This window comes from Tupaia chinensis, unplaced genomic scaffold (assembly GCF_000334495.1).
Source record: "Tupaia chinensis unplaced genomic scaffold, TupChi_1.0 Scaffold000217_1, whole genome shotgun sequence".
NCBI lineage: Eukaryota > Metazoa > Chordata > Mammalia > Scandentia > Tupaiidae > Tupaia > Tupaia belangeri.
Genome location: NW_006159692.1, coordinates 6,392,896 through 6,416,120, shown reverse-complemented (window position 1 = coordinate 6,416,120; position 23,225 = coordinate 6,392,896). Strand labels below are relative to the sequence as shown.

General features: G+C 38.8%; 1 protein-coding gene across 1 annotated transcript in view; it reads left to right on the top strand.

Moving 5' to 3' along the window:
* LOC102501371 (cytochrome P450 2C19) overlaps positions 1–23,225 on the top strand; it is a 47,364-nt gene that overhangs the window by 9,443 nt on the left and 14,696 nt on the right. Inside the window, exons 2-5 of the mRNA XM_006147655.3 lie at positions 12,559–12,721; positions 12,901–13,050; positions 14,465–14,625; positions 16,068–16,244. Coding sequence (XP_006147717.1) covers positions 12,559–12,721; positions 12,901–13,050; positions 14,465–14,625; positions 16,068–16,244 — 651 coding nt within the window. The remainder of the gene's footprint in view (positions 1–12,558; positions 12,722–12,900; positions 13,051–14,464; positions 14,626–16,067; positions 16,245–23,225) is intronic.

Below are 23,225 nucleotides of genomic sequence, written 5' to 3'. Positions count from 1 at the left end.
GGGTGCTCACCAGACACAGAGAGAGAGAGACAGAGAGACAGAGAGACAGAAAACGAGAAATCACCCCCCGAGGGGGTTGGCCACGCCACAATCCCTTCTCCTCCGTACTCCTCTCGGGATCTTGGGTACACACCGGGTCCAGGATGCGAACTGCGGTCGACTATGTGGGAGTCCAGCGACATAGCCATTATGCGAACTGCTGTCCCATGAAATGGAAAATTATTTGTTGATGATAACATGTATGTTGATGTGCTTGATTAAGTCAATATATAGTGTATTCTGAATGGAAAATCTCATTTTGTGTGCTGTAGTGATGTATACTGAATGGATGTAAATAAATAAATTTAAATTTAAAATAAATAAATGAAAATAGCATGGTGCGAAATCACTAGATCTCAGCTGTCATGGCAGACTCAGTCTTCTTCTGGCCTGTCTTTTTTTGCCTAGAGAGGAGAGGGAAAAGGGAGGGGATTAATACCAAGATAAAGGAGAATTTCAGAGCCAAGGAAAAACTTTACTTCAAAAAAATTTTAAAAAAAGAAAAATTTAAATAAGAAGAAAAAGACAGACAGAAAAGAAGAAAGAGGCAGAGAGAAGGAGACAGGGGTTCTACCAGGGTAGATTCTCAGCAGAACATCTTCATTGCTCTTATCTCTGATATCACTAGATCTCAACTCTCATGGTGGACTCAGTCTTCTTCTGGCCTGCCTTTTTTTTTTCCAAGGTAGATTCTCAGCAGAACATATTCATTGCTCTTATTTCTGAAATCACTAACTCTCAGCTCTCATGGCTGACCTGTTCTTCCTTTTTGAAGGATAATCTCACTGGATATAGTATTCTTGGTTGAAATTATTTTTATTTTAATGTTTTTATTACATCTTCCCATCCTTGCCTGGTTTGCATTGCTTCAGTTGAGAGGTCTGATGTTAACCTAATGGAATAATCTTTATAAGTAATTGACGTTTCTCCCTTGCCATTTTTAGAATATCATCTTTGTCTTTAATTTTTACCAATCTCGCTATGATGTGTGGATAGGAGAACCTTTTTATGTTAATTCTATTTGGGGTACTTTTTATTTCTTGGATCTGAATTTTTCCTTGTTTCTCTCTATTGGGAAATTTTACAAATAGTATTTCATAAAAGAAGTTCCATGCCTTTAGCAGATCCTTCACCTTCTGGAATACCTATTATATGGATATTTGGATGTTTCAGGGTGTCCCATGTATTGTCCTCATTTTTTTTTAATTCTTTTTTTTTATTTGGTCTAGGTTGAAGACTTTGTCATCCAGGTCAGAAATTCTTTCTTCTGCATGGTCCAGTCTGCTGTTAATGCTTTCTAGGGAGACTTTAATTTCTTGTATTCTTCATTTCCATTAGTTCTGTTTGATCCTTTTTTAGGCTTATCTGTTTCTTTACAGAATTCCTCTTTCACATCCTGAAATAATTTTCTCATTTCATGAAACTGATTATCTGTTTTCTCTTGCATCTCATTGAATTTTGTCACTACAATATTCAGAATTCTTTATCTGACATTTCTGTGTATTTCTCTGTGCTACCCACTGTTGTTGAGGGGCTACTACATTTATCTAGGGTAGAGTTATCACCTTGTTTTCTCATGTTTCTTCGAGATCTGTGCTGGTTTCAAGTTGTCTGATGCAGTATTCACTGTTTTCTATTTATTGGAGTAGTTTCTGTAGTACTGGGAGAGAAATTTTCATCCTTTGTTTCGATTGGAGGGTTCTGTCTCCCAGATCAAAGCAGTTATGGATAACTTCAGATGCTTGGCTCCTCTACTGAATGTTCAGCTCTGGATGAGGTAGTAGCAAGCTAAGGAGATATAACTTAGTGAAGAGGGTCAAGTCGTGCACTGAGGGTTAGTGTACCAAAAGTCCCAAGGTAGGCCCCAAGCACAGACTCACCCAGGGAGGCCTGCCCAGGCCAAACTTAAGTATCCCAGTGGGTGGGTGGGGCAAGCCCAGGCCACCAAAGGGATGGGTGATGGTGTGGCCAAAGTCCCAAAGTTGCCCTCAGGCCCTGAGCATAGGCTCACCCAAGGAGACCTGCCCAGACTAGGCTAAAGAATCCTGGCAGCCGGGCGCGTGTGCGTGCGTGCTCAAGATCCCAAGAGGAGAATGGAGGAGAAGGGATTGTGGCGTGACCATCCCCACTGGGGGGGTGATTTCTTGCTTTCTGTTTCTCTGTCTCTCTCTGTCTGTCTGGCGAGCGCACGCGCCCTATAGCAAAAACCTCTCCAAAAAAAAAAAAATCCTGGCAGGTAGGGGGTTGGGTGACAGTGTGGCTGAAGTCCCAAAATTGATCCCTGGACCCAACATGGGCTTATTCCAATAAACTCATAATTTAATTCATCTTTAATGAAGATTTTGAAATCTCTCTCTTTTATTTTTAATTTTAATTTTGTTTTTTATTTTTTGCCATAGGACTAAGGCACTCACCAGAGAAACAAAGAAAGGAAGACAGTGAGAGGGAAAATGAGAAAGCATGCCCACCATGGGTGGGGAGATGGCCATACCACAATACCTTCTCTTCCATTCTCCTCTTGGGGTTTTGGGCACATTTGCACATGCATCTGGTGTGATTTTTCAAGCCTCCAGGTTCAGGACTTAAACCACAGTTGACCATGTGGAAGTAAACGCCTTAACCAAGACACCACCTGGTGGTCCCTTCAAGTCTCTTTATACTACACATGACAAAGCTTTTCTTCAGAAATGAAGGGAAAATAAAGTCTTATCAGGCAAGAAAAGCTAAAAAGCTAAAGGAATTCATCAGCACTAGACTGTTCTTAGAAGAAATGCTTAAAGGAGTGTTCTAAGTGGAAGCAAAAGGATGATAATCATTATCATGAAAACATATGAAAGTATAAAATTCACTGGTAGTGGTAAATTTTTAATTAAATCCAGTACTTCAATGATACTAATATAAAGGTTAAAAGTCAAAATGGTAGAAACCAGCAGATGGCATAATGTCTTATGTCACTGGACTCCCACGTATTCAACCACTATTTGAGTCCTGGACCTGGTGGCTTAAAAACTCACTCCAGGCATGTGTGCATGCATGCCCAAAATCACAAGAGGAGACTGGAGGAGAAGGGATTGTGGTATGACCATCCGCCCCTGAGGGGGGTGATTTCTTGCTTTCTCTCTCTCTGTCTCTCTCTCTATGGTGAGAACATGGAGCATATAGCAAAAATATTTCTTTAAGAAAGTCGAAATGGTTAAAAATAGCTATAGCTACAAAAAGTTTTAAAGGAACACACAATATAAGAATTTGTAAATTAGAAAACAAAACTTGAAATAGTGAGAGGGAGAATAAAATTGTGGAGTTGTACAACCAAAGTTAAGTTGTTATCATCCCAAAATAGTCTCTCATATGACAGTTTTTTATGCCAATCTCATAGCAACCACAAAGAAAAAAATTACAGCAGGTATACACACAAGACATAGAAAAAAATCAAAGCGTGATGTTATAGAAAACCACCGACTACAAATGTAAATAACAAGAAAGAAAGAAAGGAGCAAACGTCTTATAAAACAACTAAAATACAGTTAACAAAATGGCAGGATTGGGCCAGCAAACAGTGTAGAAGAAAGGTGCTGGATTCCCACATAGCTGACTATGGTTCAAGTTCTAGACCTGGTGCTTGAAAATAGTTTTGGGCACGTGTATGTACATGCCTAAAATCCCAGGAGGAGAATAAAAGAGGAGGAATTGTGGCATGGCCCTCCCCCTTGGGGGATGATTTCTCCCTTCCCCTCTCTCTGCCTCTCTCCAGTGAAAAAAATAAATAAAGCCCAATGTAGCACAAATCTATGAAATATAGCAAAAGTAGTGAATTTTATAGCAATAAATGTCTACGCCAAAAAGTAGGAAATATCTCAGATAAACAACATAATTATACACTTCAAAAAGCTAGAAAACAACAAGCTAAATCTAAAATTAGTAGAATGAAGGAAATACAAGATATCAGAGCAGAAATAAATGAAATAGAGACCAGAAAAAAACAATATAAAAGATAATGAAGAATTGATTTTTAAAAAAGATAAACAAAATTGACAAACTTTTAGCTAATCTAAGTAAAAAGAAGAGAGGATTAAAATAAATAAAATTAAATATTAAAAAGATGTTATAACTGATACCACAAACATATAAAAGACTATGGTAAAGAATTATATGCCAACAAATTGGGTAAACTGGATGAGATGAATAAATTCCTAGACACATACAACCTACCAAGACTGAATTTTGAAGGAATAAGAATTCTAAACAGATCAATACTGAGGAAATTGAATGAATAATAAAATGTTTCAAACCAAAGAAAAACCTGATGGCTTCACTGCAGGATTCTACCAAACATGTAAAAAAGAACAAATAGCAAAAGGAGGGGATACTTTCAAACTTACTCTACAAGCCTACGTTAACCTGGCACCAAGTCCAGATAAGGACACAACAAAGGAAAATTACAGGTCAATATTCTTTTCTTAAAGATTTTGCCATAGGGCAGGCATGCTTACAAAAGAAAAGCAGAGAGTTATGTAGACAGAAGAAAACTAGAAAGCATTCCCCTGGAAGGATGGTCACTCTACAGTCCATTTTCTCCTTTCCTTCTGTCAAGATTTTGAGCATGCACACACAAATGCCTGGTGTGTTTTTCAAGTCTCCAAATCCAGGATTTAAACCACAAAGTCAGCTGTTCGGGATCCAGCAAGTTAACCACCACACCATTTGCTGGCCCCAAGATAGTATTCTTTTTTTTTTTTTTTAAAGATAGATTTTTGCTAGGGCACATGCACTCACTGGACAGGCAGAGAGACAGAAAGCGAGAAATCACTTCCCAGGAGGAGGGCCACGCCACAATCCCTTCTCGTCCATTCTCTTCTGAGAATTTTGGGCACTCACACACACATACCCAGCATGAGTTTTAAGTCACTGGGTGTGGGACTCAAACTGCAGTTGACTACTTGGGAATGCTGCAATGTAATCATTATACCATCTGCTGTTCCCAAGTTTTCTTAACATGCATAACTACAAAAATCTTCAGCAAAATGCTAGCAAACCAAACTCAACAACGTACTGAAAAGATAATTCCCTATGATCAGGAGGCATTCATCCCAGGGGTGCAAGAATGATTCAATGTACACAAATTAATAATGTTATATTTATAAAATTAATAATAAATGTGATACTTCGCATTAGCAGAAAAGACAAAAACCATATAATCACTTTATAGATATAAGAAAAACATTTACGAAAATTCAACATTGCTCCATGATAAAAAAAAGAAAACTACAACTTAATAAAGGTCATACATGACAAATCCACAGCCAATATCATACTAGTGGGGAAAAGAGGAAAGATTTTCTTCTAAAATCTGAAAGAATAGAAGGATCCCCATTCACCAATTCTATTCAAAGGACTAATAAATGAATTCAGTAACATCACAGGATACAAAATCAACATAAAAAAAATTGGTATCATTTTGCTATGCTGTAGTGAAATATCTGAAAAAGAAATCAAGAAAACAAGTTTATGTATGATAACCACACCCCAAAATTAAATACTTAGGAATAAGTTTAGCCAAGAGGGAGAAAGATCTCTATCATGAAAAACAATCAAACATTCATGAAAGAAATCAAAGACACAAATCATTTAAAATATTCTGTGATCATCAATTAGAAGAATTAATATTGTTAAAATGTTCATATTACTCAAATCCCTATCAAAATACCATTGACACTATTCACATGAATTCAACAAAAAAGCTAAAATTTATATGGAACCACAAAAGACCTTAATAGCCAAAACAATCTTTAACAAAAACAACAAAGTTGAAGGGATCACACCACCTGAATTCAAAACATACTACATAGCTACTACAGTAACCAAAACAGCATGACACTGGTTTAAAAACAGACTCATAGAACAATGGAACAAAATAGAAAGCAAAAGAACTCTATGCCTCTATAGCCAGATGACTTTTTTAAAAAGATTTTTTTCTATACAGAGTGTACACTTGCCAGAAACACGAAGAGAGAGGAGAGAGAGAAAGTGAGAAATCACCCCCTGGGGGGATGACCATACCATAATCCCTTCTCTTCCATCTTCTCTTGGGATTTAGGGCACACATGCACAAATGCATGGTGTGAGTATCAAGCCACCAGGACAAGGACTTGAACCACAGTTGGCCATGCAAGTGTCCAGCACCTAAATAATTATGCCATTTGCTGGACCAGATAATTTTTAACAAAGATATCAAGAACATATACTTGGGATAGTCTCTTCTATAAATGGTGCTGAGAAAAGTGAATATCTACATGCAGAAGAATGAGACTATACCCCTACCTTTCGCCATATATAAAAATAAACTCAAGATGGACTAAAGACTTAAATGTAATACCCAAAACTATGTGACTACTTGAAGAAAACGTAGGGAAAATGTTTCATGACCTTGGATGGGACAATAATATTTTTGAATAAGACCTCAGAAGCACAGGTAACAAAAGAAAAAAATAGACAAATAAAATTACATCAGACTGCACAGCAAGTGAGGAGACCGGCTATGGAACAGGAAAAAATATTTGCAAACTATGTAACCAACAGGAGGTTAATATTTGGACTGCATAAGGAACTTAAAGACCTCAATTAAAAAGATATAATAATATTAATAATAATACAGTTAAAAATGAAAAAAATGGGGGGGGGCAGCCCTGTAGCCTAGTGATTAAGGGAGTTGGATCTTACATGGCTTACTATAGTTCAATTCCTGATTCCAGTTGGTTGAAAAATACACCAGATGCATTCACATGGTTGCCTCAAATCCTGATAGGATGGAGAAATGAAGAAGGGATTGTGGTGTGACCATGTCCCACTAGAGGGTCTTTTCTCCTTCTCCATCCTTTGTTCTCTCTCTCTGGTGAGTGCACACTCCCTCTGGCAATGAAAAGAAATGAATAAGACAGACCTTAGTAATAAACGTTTCTCAGAAGAAGGTATACACAAGGCCAACGGTATAAAAAAGGTTGAACATCACTTGTTATTAGGAAAACACACCAAAATCTCAATGATATGTTATCTCACCCCATTTCGACTAGCTATTATTGAAAAGACAAAACATAAGTGTTTGTAAGAATGTGGAGAAAAGGGAATCCTTTTAGTGAGAATGAAAAATAATACAGCTATTAATGAAAAATTATATGGTGGTTCCTCAAAAAATGAAAAACATAACCACTGTACTTATCCAGTAACCCCACTATTGGATATATATAAAAGAAAATCAAATGAATATGTGAAAGAGATAGCTGCACTTTTATGTTTACTGCAGCTTAAGTCACAATACACCAAGATAAGGAATCAACCTAAGTGTTTATAAAGATGAGTCAATAAATACACCTGCACGCACACACGATGGTATACTAGTCAGCCATAAAAATGAATAAAAATCCTGTCAGTTGTGATAACATGAGTTACCTGAAGGACATTATGTTAAGTGAAATAAACTAGGCATGGAATGACAAATATTGCAAGATCTTATTCACATATACAGTCTAAAAATGTTGATCTCATTGAGGTACAAAGTGGAATAGTGATTATCAGAGAAGAGGGAGGATAGAGAATAGAGGGAATAAAGAGAGGTAGTCAATGGGTTTGAAGTTATCATCAGACAGGAGGGATAAAATGTGGTGCTCTACTCCACAGTAAGGCAACTGTAGTTAATTAATGTATTACATATTGTAAAATAGCTTCAAGATGGGATTTTGAATGTTCTCATCACAAAGAAACTATGTTTGAGGTGAGGGATATACTAATTACCCTGATTTGCTCATTACACAATGCATATGTGTATTTTTTTTAGTTGCCAGAGGGTGTATGTGCTTGCCAAGGAGAGAGAGAGAGACACCCCCCCCCCAATGACACATGGTCATACCACAATTCCTTCTCCTCGACTTCTCCTATATGTCAGGAGTTTGGGAATACATACACACACACACACACACACACACACACACACACCATGTCTTTCAAGCTACTAGGGCCAAAATTTGAACTGCAGTCAGCCAACTGGGACTCAACTCCCCTAACCACCAGGCAATGGGGCCAGCTCCACAATGCGTACACATATTGAAACATCACATTGCATCCATAAATATGTGCAATTATTTTGTGCCAATAAAAAGAATTTTTGAAAAAGAAATTGTAAAAGGGCCAGCAGGTAGCATGGTGGTTAAGGCACTAAATTCACACATAGCGGACTGTGTGCTTCAAGTGCTGGACCCAGCAGCGTGGAAATCATGCGAGGTGTGTGTGTGTGTGTGTGTGTGTGTGTGTGTGTGTGTATGCCTAAATCCCAAGAGGAAAATGGAAGAGAAGGGATTGTGATATGGCAAACCTCCAGGAGTGATTTATCACTTTCTCTCTCTGTGTCTCTCTGGTGAGCACACGTGTCCTATGATTAAAAAAAAAGAAAGAAAAGAAAGAAAGAGAAAGAAAGAAAGAATAAGAAAGAAAGGAAGAAAAATGAAAGAAAGAAAGAAAGAAAGAAAGAAAGAAAGAAAGAAAGAAAGAAAGAAAGAAAGAAAGAAAAAAGAAAGAAAGAAAGAAAGAAAGAAAGAAAAAAAGAGAGAAAGAAAGAAAGAAAGAGAAAGAAAGAAATTGTAAAATATACAAACAAAGGGGCCAGCTGGTGAAGTGGTGGCTGGAGTGTTTGGATCCCATATGGTCAGCAATTCAAGACCTGGACCCAGAGGCTTGAAACACATGTGGATGCATGTGCATGTGTACTCAAAATCCTAAAAGAAAAAATGAAAAAGAAGGGGTGGCAGTTTGGCAATCTCTGCAAGGAATTCTTTTTCACTTTCCCTCTTTCTTTCTCTCTTTCTGTTTCTCTCCAGTGGGTGCAAGTGCCCACTAGTAAATTTTTTTTAAATCAAATAAATGGAAAGATAAGTTCAATGACTAGAATAATTAATAGTGATAAAATGCCCATACTGCCCACAGTGATCTACAGATTCAAGGCAATTCCTGTATTAAATCCGAAGGGATTTTTCGTAGAAATAGAAAAACATCCTAAAATTTGAATGGAATCATAAAATCCAGAATAGCCAAAGCAATCTTAACCAGGAAAGGTCTAGAGGCATCACACTAACTAATACCTCATTTCAAACTATATTACAGAGTTACAATAATCAAAACAGTATGTACATGCATGTATAAAAACAGACTCATAGACTTATGGAGCAGAACAGAGAACCCAGAAACAAACTCACACATACACAGGCAACTATTTTCCCATATAAGTGCCAAGAATATACATGGGGAAAGGATAGATTCTTTGACTAATGATAGTAGGAAAACTGAGTGTACACATACCAAAAAAAAAAAAAAGAAAAGAAAAGAAAGAAAGAAAGAAAGAAAAAGAAAGAAAGAAAGAAAGAAAGAAAGAAAGAAGAAACGGAATTGAGCCCTTTTTATAAACTATGCACAAAACTCAATTCAGATGGTTTAGAGACATAAATGTAAATCCTGAAACCATAAAACTCCCAAAATAGGGACCAGCAGGTGGCACAGTAGTTAAGGTGCTGAACACTCCCACATAGCTGACCACGGTTCAAGTCTTGGACCTGTCGGCTTGCTTTCTCACTTTCCCTCACTCTCTATGTGTGTGTCTCTCTCTGGTCAGATTAAAATAAAATGAATGAATAAATAAAATTAAATAATTCTTTAAAAAAAAAAAAAAAACTCCCAAGAGAAACAGGGGGCAAGCTCCTTTACCTGGATCTTGGAAATACTTTATAAAATCTGACACCAAAAATACAGGCGACAAAAGCAAAACTAAACAAGTTGGACTACGTCAAACTAAGAAGTTTCTTCGCAGCAAAGAAAATTACCTTTAAACTTCTCTAAGAAAATGAAAAGTGGTAGAAAACATTTATATACCAAATATCCAATAAGGGGTTAATATCTAATATATGAGGAATTCAAGTAACTCTATACCAAAAACAAAACAAAAGAATAACCTGATTATATTTTATAGAAGATATGCACATAGCCAATGAATATATGAAAATATGTCCCACATCACTAATCATCAGGGAAGTACAAATCAAAGCCACGATGAGATATCACTTTCCATCCATTAGGACCAATATCATAAAAAGTCAAAAGGTGACAAGTGTCAGCAACAACATGGAGAAAAGGCAACTCTTGTACCCTGTTGGTGGGAATGTAAATCAGTACAGCCATTATGGAAAACGATATGGAGGTTTCTCAGAAAACAAAACTGAGAAGTACTATACCATTTAGCATTCCCACTTCTGTGTGTATAGCTGAAGAAATGTCTGCATTCCCATGTTTATTGCAGATTATTCACAATAGCCAATATATGGAAACAACCTACAAATACTTCAGTGGATGAATTGGTAAAACATATGACGCAGACACACACACATACGAACGGCACATATTTTAAAAATAGAATATTATTCAGCCTTGAGAAAGTAGAAATTCCTTGAGAAATTCTGCCATTTGCAACAACATGGCTGGACCTGGAGGGCATTTAATCATTATGAGTGAAATAAGCCACACAGAAAGACATATACTGCGTGGTTTTATTTGCACACAGAATATAAACAAACAACCAACAAGGTCAAACTCATTATAACAAAAACTAGAATGCCAGTTATCAGAGATGAAGTGTGGGGAAGAAGGGGAGATAATTGTCACAGGGTACAAATCTTCCGTTGTAATGTAAGTAACTCTTGCAGACCTAACGTACAGCATGGTGAGCATAGTAAATAACAATGAAATGTAAGGGAGCAGATACCAAATATTCTCACCATACACAAAAATGTGGGGATTTTAAGGAATTATCTATTCAATCTTTATTTATTATTTTTTTTTATTCGAACAGAGATAAACAAAGAGAGAGAGGGAAAGTACAGAAGTAAGCCTCAAGTCCCAGGTCTGGGACTTGAACCGCGGTCAGCCATGTGGGAGATCAGTGACCCCAACCACCACACCACCTGCTGACTCCACAAAATGTTAGTTTCAATAGATGTGAACTAAAAATATGAAGTGATATATGTTAATTCGCTTGATTGTGGTAATCATTTTTCAATGTATACACGTGTCAAAATATCACATTTTATATCATAAATGTACATATATAATTTTTCTTTGTTGATATCTCCATAAATCTGTTTTGGGTTTGTTTTTTGGTTTTGTTTCCATGGGGCACATGTGCTCACCAGAGAGAGAGAGAAACAGTAGAGGGAAAGTGAGAAATCACTCCCCAGGGGTGATGGCCATGCTACAATTCCCTCTCCTGCACTCTTTTCCTGGGATTCTGGACTTGCACACACACACACGCACTTGGCGTGAATTTGAACTGCAGTCAGCAATGTTGGAGTCTGTAGCCTTAACTTCTATGCCACCTGTTGGTCCAATTAAAGCTGTTTTTAAAAATGAAATAGCTATGGGGACCAGCAGTTAGCGTTAATGGCTATGTCGCTGGACTCCCATGTAGTCAACCGCGGTTCGCGTCCCGGACCTGGTAGCTTAAAACTCACGCAAGGGCGCCTGTGCGTGCGTGCCCAAGATCTCGAGAGAAAAATGAAGGAGAAGGGATTGTGGTGTGGCTATCCTCCCTGGTGGGTGATTTCTCACTTTCTGTCTCTCTGTCTCTCTCTGTCTGTCTGGCGAGCGCATGCACCCTATAGCAAAAACCTCTCCAAAAAAAAGAAAAAGAAATAGCTATGGATGGGGGGGCCAACAAAAATGAGTGAAAGAAGAAAATCATTCAGAGTCCACTGGGTGATAACAGAATCCTTTTGGATTCTGTGCAAAGCTGCTCTCTGGGGACTATGAATGCTTCAGGGTGGAAGAGATCAGTCTTCCATGAGAGGCTGCATATTTTAGCATTGCCTCTTTGGTATTCATTCTTTTATGTGATAATAAAACCAGTAGTCTCAAACCAGGGTGAGTATGACTGACCTGGAGTCACTCTTAAAAATATAGCTTTCTAGTATGCATCACTGGACTACTGAATCAAAAACCCTCTGAAAAAGCTCCACTGGCGATCCTGAAGCACCAGCTGGGTATTGGTCCAAAGGTGGATGGCACTGGAGAATCATAAATTGAAGCATTAGAAGTTGACCTTAAAAAGGTTCAAATTTGAGTCTTCTATTTATTAACCATGGCACACTCCAAATAAATGTTCAATTCTCTGACTTCAGTTCCTTTATTTGTAAAACAGTGCAAATATACACATACATAGACACATATGCATATGATGTGTTGACATGTGGGTTAATTGCAATATTTTGTATGAACTGTCTGAGCTGTTGAATATCATACCATAAACCATCCATTAGTGCAGCTATGCTAATTATCACAATATTTATTAATGAAATTCAGAAATATTTGAAGCTGTGTATGGCAGAATAAATATACAAAAAGTACATGATAATATCAGTCTGAATCAGGCACAGTATGTAGATCAAATAGAATATGTTTTGATATTATTTGTATTTTCTTTTTTATTCTCAGTTATCCAAAGTCTATGGCCCTGTGTTCACTGTGTATTTTGGCATGAGGCCAATAGTGGTGTTGCATGGATATGAAGCAGTAAAGGAAGCCCTGAATGATCATGCAGAAGAGTTTTCTGGAAGAGGTTTTTTCCCCTTGGCTGACAGAGCTAATAAGGGATTCGGTAAATATATGCATATTTGTACATGCACATGTGTTGGGCAGTGGCGATGGGAGTGGAGGCATGTAAAACAGAAACATAAAAAGCTCCAGAAGCAGAGCTTACCTATTGGTGTGGCTGCCTCCTGTCACCCTCCTCTTCCTTGCCTGGGATCTCCTAGTTTCTGTTTCCCCTTCCCATAGGAGTCGTCTTCAGCAATGGGAAACTGTGGAAGGAGACTCGGCGCTTTTCTCTCATGACTCTGCGGAATTTCGGTATGGGGAAGAAGAGCATTGAGGAGCGTGTTCAAGAGGAAGCCCAACGCCTTGTGAAAGAGTTGAGAAAAACCCAGGGTAGGTAACTCTTCACTCTGTGTCACTGACCTTGACAGACTGCCCTCTTTTCTAATGACGATCTTGAAACATTTCAGGGGCAGACACGTCTTTCTTTATGGGGGATGGTTGTCAGTTCTCCTGTGGAGGAGGGAGATTTTGAAGCAGAGAGCCAAGGGAGCCATTGCGTATCTCTGGTGTGCGTGTACAGGCATGACGGTGCATACGAAGGGGGGCATGAAGGCCACTTATCCCAGTCTGTCCAGCTTTGTTTCTTTGTTTTCAATTCATTACATCATGAAGGTAGATAAAGGTAGAGGCTTCATTTGATTTTTTCTTCTGTAAAAGCTTATTCCATGAACAAGAGAAACAGAGACAGAGAGAGCACCCTTGACAGGGTCTTGATGCAGCAATTCACCCCAGCCTCAGCCAGCGCCTGATCATGGGCACTGGCATGCCTGATGTACTCATGGAGGTCTCTGGGTAAGAACTCAGAACCAGAGCATCTTGTTTTGCCACTGCATCATCATCCACTCTGAGTTTTATGTTCTTAAAGCATTAAAGGGCAAGGTTTCTCCTGTAGTGTAACTGTGGGTTACCTGTTCCACAAGTATAACTGTGAAATATTTGTCAAGTGTTTCACAGTGAAAATAACCTTACACTCTTACAAAGCTGAACCAACTTACATGTGTTTTTGCTAATTTGGTCCATAATTTCTATCGCACCAGGACCGTATGCCTGCATACCCAAAATCCCACAAGTAGAATGGAAGAGAGTGGATCGTGGCTCACTCAATTTTCCTCTCTCCAGGTCTCTGTCTCTCTTTCTGGCAAGTGTGCCCTATGGCAAACACCTTTAAAAAAAAAAAGTGACCTCTTTTGGGTCAGCCAGTGGCATGGAAGTTAAAGCACTGGATTCCAAATGATCAGCTGAGCAGTTTGAATCCTGGAAGTGGCAGCTTGATAATCATGTCAGGCATGTGCGCATACATGCCCAAAATCCTGAGAGAAAACTGGAAGAGGGACTATGAAATAGCCATCTCCCTGGGCAGTGATTTCTCACTTTCTCTCTGTATACATCTCTCTCCAGCAAAAGCATGTGCCCTATGACAAAACACTAAAACTTTTTCACAAAAATTTTAAATGATCTCTTTAAATGTTTTTTCTCTCTAAAATAAGAGACATCATGGGTTAGAATGGTTTAAATAAAGTAGATTTAAACAGGATAGTGAGAAAAGCTATTCAACTAACTGGGATGTGATGGTCAACCTAAGTTAAAGGGAAAAGGGATAAGCTGGTTTTGTGCACTTTATCCTGATTATTTTCCTCTTAAGGGAATTTCTGGGTTTCTAAAATGATCTTTTCCTGTTATGTCAAAGACAAATACTTTTGTTTGCTCATCGTAATGGTGTTTTTCAATGTTTCCAATCCTTTAGCCTCACCCTGTGATCCAACTTTTATCCTGTGCTGTGCTCCCTGCAATGTGATCTGCTCCATTATTTTCCAGAATGGTTTTGATTATAAAGATAAGGCTTTTCTTGAACTGCTGGAAATGTTGAATGAAAATGTCAAAATTCTGAGCTCCCCGTGGACACAGGTGAGAACAAGACTTTTTCTTCCCAAGAAACCATTTGTGCTTTTTTGCTCTGACAAGTCCCAAATTCTAATGGACAGACTGTGAATTCGATATTTGGATACTCCAGTCCTGCCCAGACTTTAGTGCCACAGAGCGAATGTCTGGGCAAGATACAGGGAACCTTTTATTACGCAAGGAACTGAGTGCCCAATACAGAGATGACATTGAAGTCCACTGGCTTCCTGATCGGTAGTTTTCTTCCAAACTCCAAAGCCATACAGCATCTTGGTGATAGCTCTCAATGGACATCCAAGCCTTTGTCGAAGTCTTCCATTATCCACAAGAGTTTCCCTTTAATCGACCCTTAGAGACCATATCATCAAATTACTTGGTGGAAATATCCTAATTTGGGATATCAATGAGGGAAAATGAGAGCACCGAGCCTGCCAGGAAATTCTGAGTGAAATATGAGCATTTGATGCTTGACCTAGGATCCTAGGTGACCAGGTAACTGGGTTAGGATTACAAAATAATTGGGCTTCCAGTGTAGGACCCGTAAACAAACACAATTTTACTCCATTCTGAACGGGCAGGCCCTACATTCTTTCCACAAGAAAGTGATGCGACCTTAGAGAAGTCACTTCCATGACTTTCCCCATAAACTGGTCAATTAAATTCCGTGGTATTAGCAGTTAGCGTAACGGCTATGTCGCTGGATTGCCACGTAGTCGACTGCAGTTTGCATTCCCAGACCCAGTGGCTTAAAACTCACGCTGGGCATGTGCGCGTGCCTGCGTGCCCAAGATCCTGAGAGGAGAACGGAGGAGAAAGGATTACGGCATGACTATCCCCCTCTGGGGGATGATTTCTCGCTTTCTGTCTCTCTGTCTCTCTCTGTCTGCCTGGCAAGCACGCGTGCCCTAAAGCAAAAAAACCTCCCCCCCAAAAAAAAAAAATTCCATGATATTTTTAAAACCTTTTGCTTCTAAAATAATTATTCTATTTCCAAGGCTCCTTGATACAAGTGAGAAACAGCAGACCATCCCTGCTCGCTTTAGCAGAAAACTAAAACTGAAACTCTCTTAACTTCTGGGTTTACCTAGAGTTGGAACAGTAGAAATTCATGCCATTTGTTCTTCCAGAGTGTTGAAAAGAATTGGCTTTTTAAATGAGAAAACTGATATAAATTTTATCTCTAAAAATGACTTATGGTTATGGGAAATAATTATCATCTCCTCTCATCCTATAGTCAGAATTATCTTCCTCAAATCTTTCTATAAGCATAGAAAATTAATATATGTGTACAATAAAAATGTCCTCTTCGAGATAGTGAGCACTATTTCTTTGTTTGTTATTTAATTTCTAAAGCTAAAGTTTTGAATCTGGACTTAGCATATATGATATAAGGTACACACACACATCTTTATTAAATACTTTTATTTAATTTTTTTTTTGTCTTTTAGATCTGCTCTAATTTCCCTGTGCTCATAGATTATTCCCCAGGGAGTCATACAAAATTACTTAAAAATATTTCTTATATAAGAAATTACATTTTGGAGAGAGTAAAAGAACACCAAGTGTCCCTGGATATTAACAATCCTCGGGACTTCATCGATTGTTTCCTGATCAAAATGGAACAGGTAAAGTGTTAACAGCTCAGTTATTCAATTACATGTGCATTTTGTGTTGTGGTTCATAGGTTCTTTCTGTAGCTACTAGCGATGTTCAAATGGCCAGGCAAGAAATGTTTGATAAACACTTTAAATACCTCTTGTATGTATGGATCTACACTTAGCATCACAGAAAAAATTAAATTGTTTAATATGACTGTTATTTAGGTCCTAATAATCTAGCTTGAGGAGGGCAGAAAGTACACCTCAGGTGAAATAGGAACAATTACAAATAAATTTAAAAATACAAAGAATTGAGTCATAGAATGAAGATGGAAATAATTATTTATAGTCAATATATGAAAGAATGAGAAGTCAAGATCTGACCAAGGTGGGCTTCCTTCATGTTCTGAAGTTTGAGCAGCTCTTGAAATATATGCAGTGAGGGACAGGATAGGGGATTTCAAATGGGTTCAACATGCACACAGAGGTTCAGAAGTGTGTGATGGTAAAAACTTCAGGTGGGAGGACAAGGGAAATTTTAACTGAGTGTAAAACAGAAAGGAATTTCGACAGACTAGGAAGTGTAGATTGGTGTCTGTCAAGTAACCTGTGAGCATGAACATTGACCTGGAAGGTTCTGATCTGAACAGTAAAGAGGAGCTAGGAAAAACATAAGTTCCGATAATTATGAGGGAAAATTATTCTTTGTGAGTCCGTTAGAGCAATCTATATGACGAGAATAGAGCTCAAGGACTAGTTGGAGATTTTTTATTTCTTCAGATTTGGCCTTGATGAGAGTCTGGGTGATTGAAATACAAATGAGTCTAAAATAAAGTCAGTGTTGTCTGTCTTATCATATTGTCAGGGATGTAGGAAGAGAGTCAATTAGGGGGTACCATGGAATCAAAGTAGAAGCAACATTTTAGAAGAAATGGAACAGATCAAATTGGGAAGTGGAAAATATCCTTGAGAAGTATTTGGAGTATTTGAATGGTATGAGACTTTGTGTCTGCGGAGTTTTATAGTGAATAGCTTTAGATGGGAGCCAAATTATAGGGGCTTATCCTATGAGAGAAGTTTAACCAAGGAGGAAAAGACTTGGATTATTCATTTAAATGATGGAAGAGTCAAGTCAAAAACTGTGTACTGGGGCCAGCAAGTGGCATGGTGGTTAAGGTGTTAGATCCAATATTACCAGCTCTATGGCTTGAGTCTCAAACTGGTGACCTGAAAAATACATCGGGCACATGTGCATGCATGCCCAAAATCTTGAGAGGAGAATGAAAGAGAGGGGATTGTGGTGTGCCCATTCCCCCTGAGGGGGATGATTTCTCACTTTCCCTCTCCCTCTTTCTCGGCCCTGACTCTGTTTTTTGCATCCTATAGCAAAAAATTGATTAAAAAATAAGTAAGTAAAATGAACCAAAAAAAGCCCTGTTCTTTCCGCCATCTTTCCGTGCTGCCATAATGATGCACATGAATGTCCTGCCTGATGCTCTCAAGAGCGTCATCCAGGGGCCAGTTGGTGGTATAGTGGTTCTGGCACTGGACTCCCACATGGTCAACAGTAGTTTGAGTCCTGGATCTGGCAGCTTAAAAATCACACAGGGCATGTGCGCGAGTATGCCCGAAATCCCAGGAGTAGAAGAGAGAAGGGACTTTGGCGTGGCCATCCTCCCAGGGAGTGATTTCTCACTTTCTCTCTCACTGTCTCCCTCTGTCTCCTCTCTGGCAAGTACACACACCCCATGGCAAAAATCTTCAAAACAAAACAAAAAAGAATCATCAAGGCAAAAGGAAAGGCCAATGCCAGGTTATTAGGCCGGGCTCCAAAGTCATTGTCTGGTTTCTAACCGTGATGATGAGGCATGGTTACATTGACGAATTTGAAATCATCAGTGACCACAGGCATGGAAAAATGTTTGTGAACCACTCAGGCAGGATGAGCATGTGTGGAGTGGTCACCCTCCGATTTGATGTGCAATGCAAATATCTAAAGAAATGGCAGATCTGCTCCCATCCCTTCAGTTCGGTTTCATTCCAAAAGCAACCTGCACTGGCATCACAGACCACGAAGAATCAACATGGAAATACACCGGAGGAAAAATCCTGGGATCCCTTTTCTAGGGATGTAATACACACATACAAATAAAATGCCTCCATGGAAAACAATTGTGTGAGAAGGATAATTGCGATACCATGAGGACGTTCTTATGGGTATAAAGTTCTTGCTGAAATAGGTTGAGGTCAACTCCAGAAAACACGGAAAGAAGTTAACTGTGGAGATGAGAACTCATTTTTCTGAGACCACTATTATTTTATTTGAGCACTTTTTAGCACTGAAAAGATGTGAGAAACCAATTAACAGGTGCTTAAGAAGTTGAAGAAGCCACAAGAGATACCATTTAAAGACGTATCCATGACATCCAAGCTGTGTTCTCAAGTCGTGTGCTGTGGTGGAATGAAGTCAGAAGATGAAATGATTTGAAGATGCAGATTACTTATATTCTTTGCCTTCTTCTCTGCTAAGGCAATGATCCTTATCCCTTTCTGGGGGAGACCTATTTATTTGAGAATCTAATTAAATGTGTGGACACTTTTCAATAATGAACCTACATGAGTTCTCCATATTTTGCACATAGTTGGAGGCTTTTACTTAAGGCATTGAAGCCTCTTAGTATTTCAATTTCAAATAGCTATTTCCTGAATATTGCACTTAAAAACAATATTATGGGTCAGATGGTGGTACGGTGGTTAAGGCAGCTGGATCCCACATGGCTGACCAGTTTGAGTCCTGGACTCAGTGACTTGAGAAACACATTGGGCACATGTGTGTGCATGCCCAAAATTCCAAGAGGAGAATGGAGAAGAAGGGATTGTAGCCGAGTCATCTCACCAGGGAGTGGTTTCTCACTTTCCTTCTCTCTATCTACTGTCTCTCTGATGTATGCAGATGTCCTAGAGCAATAATTAAAAAGAAAAAAAATACATTATTTTCTGGATCTCACTCTTGTATTGAGATTAGCTTATTATTATTACTATTAGTAACAGATATATTGAGATAAAATTAATACATCATACCACTGCACCACTTGAAGTACACAATTCAGTCATTTTTAGTATTCTTCACGCAGTTGTGAAACCATCATCACCATCAACTTCAGAGCTTGTTCATCATCCTCAAAAGAAACCGTTTAGTAATTATCTCTCATTTCTCCCCAAACATTCCTAGTAGTTCCTGGGGAACTACTAATCTGTGTTTTGTCTTTGTAGATCTTCTTGCTGTGGACCAGTCATAAAAATAGAATGTTTAAAATGTGGCCTTCCATGTTAGCTTTCTTCAATTAGCATCTTTCCAATGTTCTTCATCATTGCAGTATGTATGAGTACATCATTCCTTTTCTAGAATGAGTCCATTATATGAATATACCACATTTTACTTATTTACTCATTGACTAAGAAACATCTCACTTTAATTTTTGGCTATTATGAATAATGCTTCTATGAACATTTGTGTGCAAGTTTTTGTGTGCACTTATGTGCTTATTTCTTGTGGGTATATACCTGGGAGTATAATTGTTGTGTTATATTGGACCTTTTTGTTTAAACTCTTGAGGAATTGTGGTTGATCAAAACAAACAAAAGAGAGGGACCAGCAGTTAGCGTAATGGCTATGTCGCTGGACTCCCATGTAATCAACCGCAGTTCGCGTCCCGCAACCAGTGGCTTAAAACTCACGCTGGGCGTGTGTGCGTGCATGCCCAAGATTCTGAGAGGAGAATGAATGAGAAGGGATTGTGGCGTGGCCACCACCCCTGGGGGGTGATTTCTCACTTTCTGTCTTTATGTCTATCTGGCGAGTGCACACGTCCTATAGCAAAACCTCTAAAAAAAAAAAAAAAAAAAAGAGGAACCATTAGGTGACATGATGTTTAAGGTGCTGGACTCCCAAATGCCGACCACGGTTTGAGTCTGAAGTCCTAGTGTCTTGCTTTCTTGCTTTCCTTTTCCCCTCTTTTTCAATAAAATTGAATACAAGATAAACAAAAGAGCAAAAACTAGAAAACTCTTAGAAGGAAACATAGCCAGAAAAGGAGTTGCATTATTTTATATTCCCACCAACAGTGTATGAAGGTTTCAGTTTCTCCATATCCATATCCACACTTGTCATTATCTTTAGGTTTGATTATATCCACCTTAATGGTGTGAAGTGGTCTCTCTGAAGTTTTGATTTGCATTTCCTGGATGGTTGATATTGTTAAACATTTTTTCAGGTGCTTTTTGGCCATTCATATACTTCCTTTGGAAATATGAGTATTCATCCTGTCTTACTGCACTTTAAGAAAACCTTCAATAAATGTTTTGGCTCTGCTTGATGATAGCTTTGAGTTTGTCATATATGGCCTTTATTATGTCAAGAAATGTGCCTCTATATCTATTTGGTTGACAGTTTTAATAATGAAATAATATTGTACTTTTTCAAACTCCTTTTTTGCATCAATTTATAATCACATGATTGCTAGTTTTCCTTGTATTAATGTGATATATAATGTTCATTGTTTTGTGAATATTTAACCATCTTTGCCTACCTGGGATGACTCCTACTTGGTTATGATATAATTTTTGTTGTTGTTGTTATAGAGCACAGGCACTCACCAGACAGACAGACAGAGAGATAGAAAGCGAGAAATCACCCCCCGGGGGGGTGGCCATACCACAATCCCTTCTCCTCCATTCTCCTCTCGGGATATTGGGCATGCATGCACACACGCCCGGCATGAGTTTTAAGCCACCGAGTCCGGGAAGCAAAACGCGGTTGACTACGTGGGAGTCCAGCGACACAGCCATTACGCTAACAACTGGTTCTCTAGCTTTAAATTCTGTCTTTAAGTTATTTTTTCCACTCTCATCTCAGTATATTATATATAGCCCTGAAGCAGCCTGAGTGCTTGGTTGTTTAGTAATTTTTCTGGTCAGATAGGCAATTCCACTGAATTAAGATTGACTCTCCACAGAGCCTTAGGACACAGACATAGACACTTTCCTCCAGCTCCCAATAAGTTGCCATGTCCATCTGAGGCCTCCTCAGAATGGCCTTTACTATCCATATTTCTCTGTCAGCACTCTGGCCAGGACCATTCCACCGATCTCTGAGATGGTCTGATCTTGGCTTCTCTTTTCTTCTGACCTCCAACAGAGTTGCCCTCAGTGCATTTAATCTTTTCTAGCCTGATCCTGCAAAGTCTTCCAGCCTCTACCCATCACCCAGTTCCAAAGCTGCTTTTATATCTTCAGGTATCTGTACAGAAACACCCCATCTAAATGCCAGGTTTCTATCTTAGACCTTTGTAATGTTGCTACAACAGAAATACATAAGACTGGGCAATTTATAATAAAAGAAGTTTATTTATGATTAATATAATTGCTTTAATTTACCAGAGAATCACCAGAGAGAGAGGAAGAGCAAGTGAGAAAGCAAGCTACCAGGTCCACTTAAAACTGCGTTCAGCCATGTGGGAACATCCAGCACCTCAACCACCACGAACCCTATTGAACCCTGTTCTCTATTTTTTTTAATTGTATTTATTAATATAATTTTTAATTTGACCACAGAGACAGCCAGGGCAGGGGTGGGGGGAGTGAGAGAGCAAGCCAATAGTCCAGGATGCTCGACCATGTGGGAGTCAAGCACATTAACCACTATGACATCTGCTGGCCCCTGCTCTCTTTTTGATCCCTCTGGGCAGCTGATGTTCAAACTGACTTCATGTTTGTAGAGCCTTGTCAATTTGTATATTCCTGTTCATTCTTGCACTTGTTTCCTAAAACAAATTGCATATCTCCTGATATCTGGAGCATCATAGTGGCCAGTTTCATCTTGCTTTAGTGAACCCACTTTTTCTGGGATCTGTTTTACAATGTGCTGCCATATTGACTTTTGCACAATTTCAACATCATGAGTCTGTGAGCAATTCTGAGTCCAATATTTTTTTTTTTTTTAGAGAGAAATTTTTGGCTATAGGGTTCATGCATTTGCCAGAGAGACAGAGAGACATCAAGCAAGAAACCACCCCCCGAGGGAGGAAGGCAACACCACAATCCCTTCTTCTCTGTTTTCCTCTTGGAATTTTGGCCATGCATGTCCATGTGCCCAGCGTGAGTTTAAGCCGCCGAGTCTGAGACTCGAACCACAGTCAACTCTGTGGGAGACCATCAATATAACCATTACGCCATCTGCTGGTCTTTCAACTAAATTTTTAATCAGAAAATAATTGTTTTATTGTTGTTTGTTTTAGATACGTTGTGTGTATTCACCAGAGAGAGATAGAGAGGGAAAATGAGAAAGCACCTTCCCAGGAGGATAGCCATATGGCAGTCCCTTTTTTCCCATTCTCTTCATGAAATTTTAGGCATTCACTCACACACATGCACCTTGCATGTTTTTTTAATCTACAGGGTATGGAACTTGAACTGCCTAGTCCTCCGTGTGGGGTCTAGCTGCCTAAACCAGTATACTACCGCTGTCCCAGAGCTATGTATTCTTAATTTAAGCTTATTATGTCTTCCATGATATGGCGCCTATATACCTATTTCTAGCAATTAAAATTGAGTTTGTCCACAAATAAGAGAAAACAGCTAATGATGCCTTTAAAAATAATGGGATTACTTAGCTTACATGCAAGAGAGTCTTGTGGATTGCCAGTAGCCCTGAGACATTGCAAACTCAATTGGCTTCCTTTACAAAAAACCTCTGAGATGGACATTCATCTCTGTGCTTGTACCCTGCTATCTAGGTGCCCACTTTACCTATATCTTCATCTCTACATTTTGAGTAAAAAAAGAAGAAAAGAGAGGAAGTGGAACTAGCAGGCTTTTGTTTTTATCTCACCTGTAAGAAGTATACCTCATGAATCACCTAGCTACACACGGTGATGGATGGATTTTCTTTTTTTTTTTTTCTTTTTTTTTTTTTTTTGGGGGGGTTTTGCTTATGGGGGGCTGGCGCCG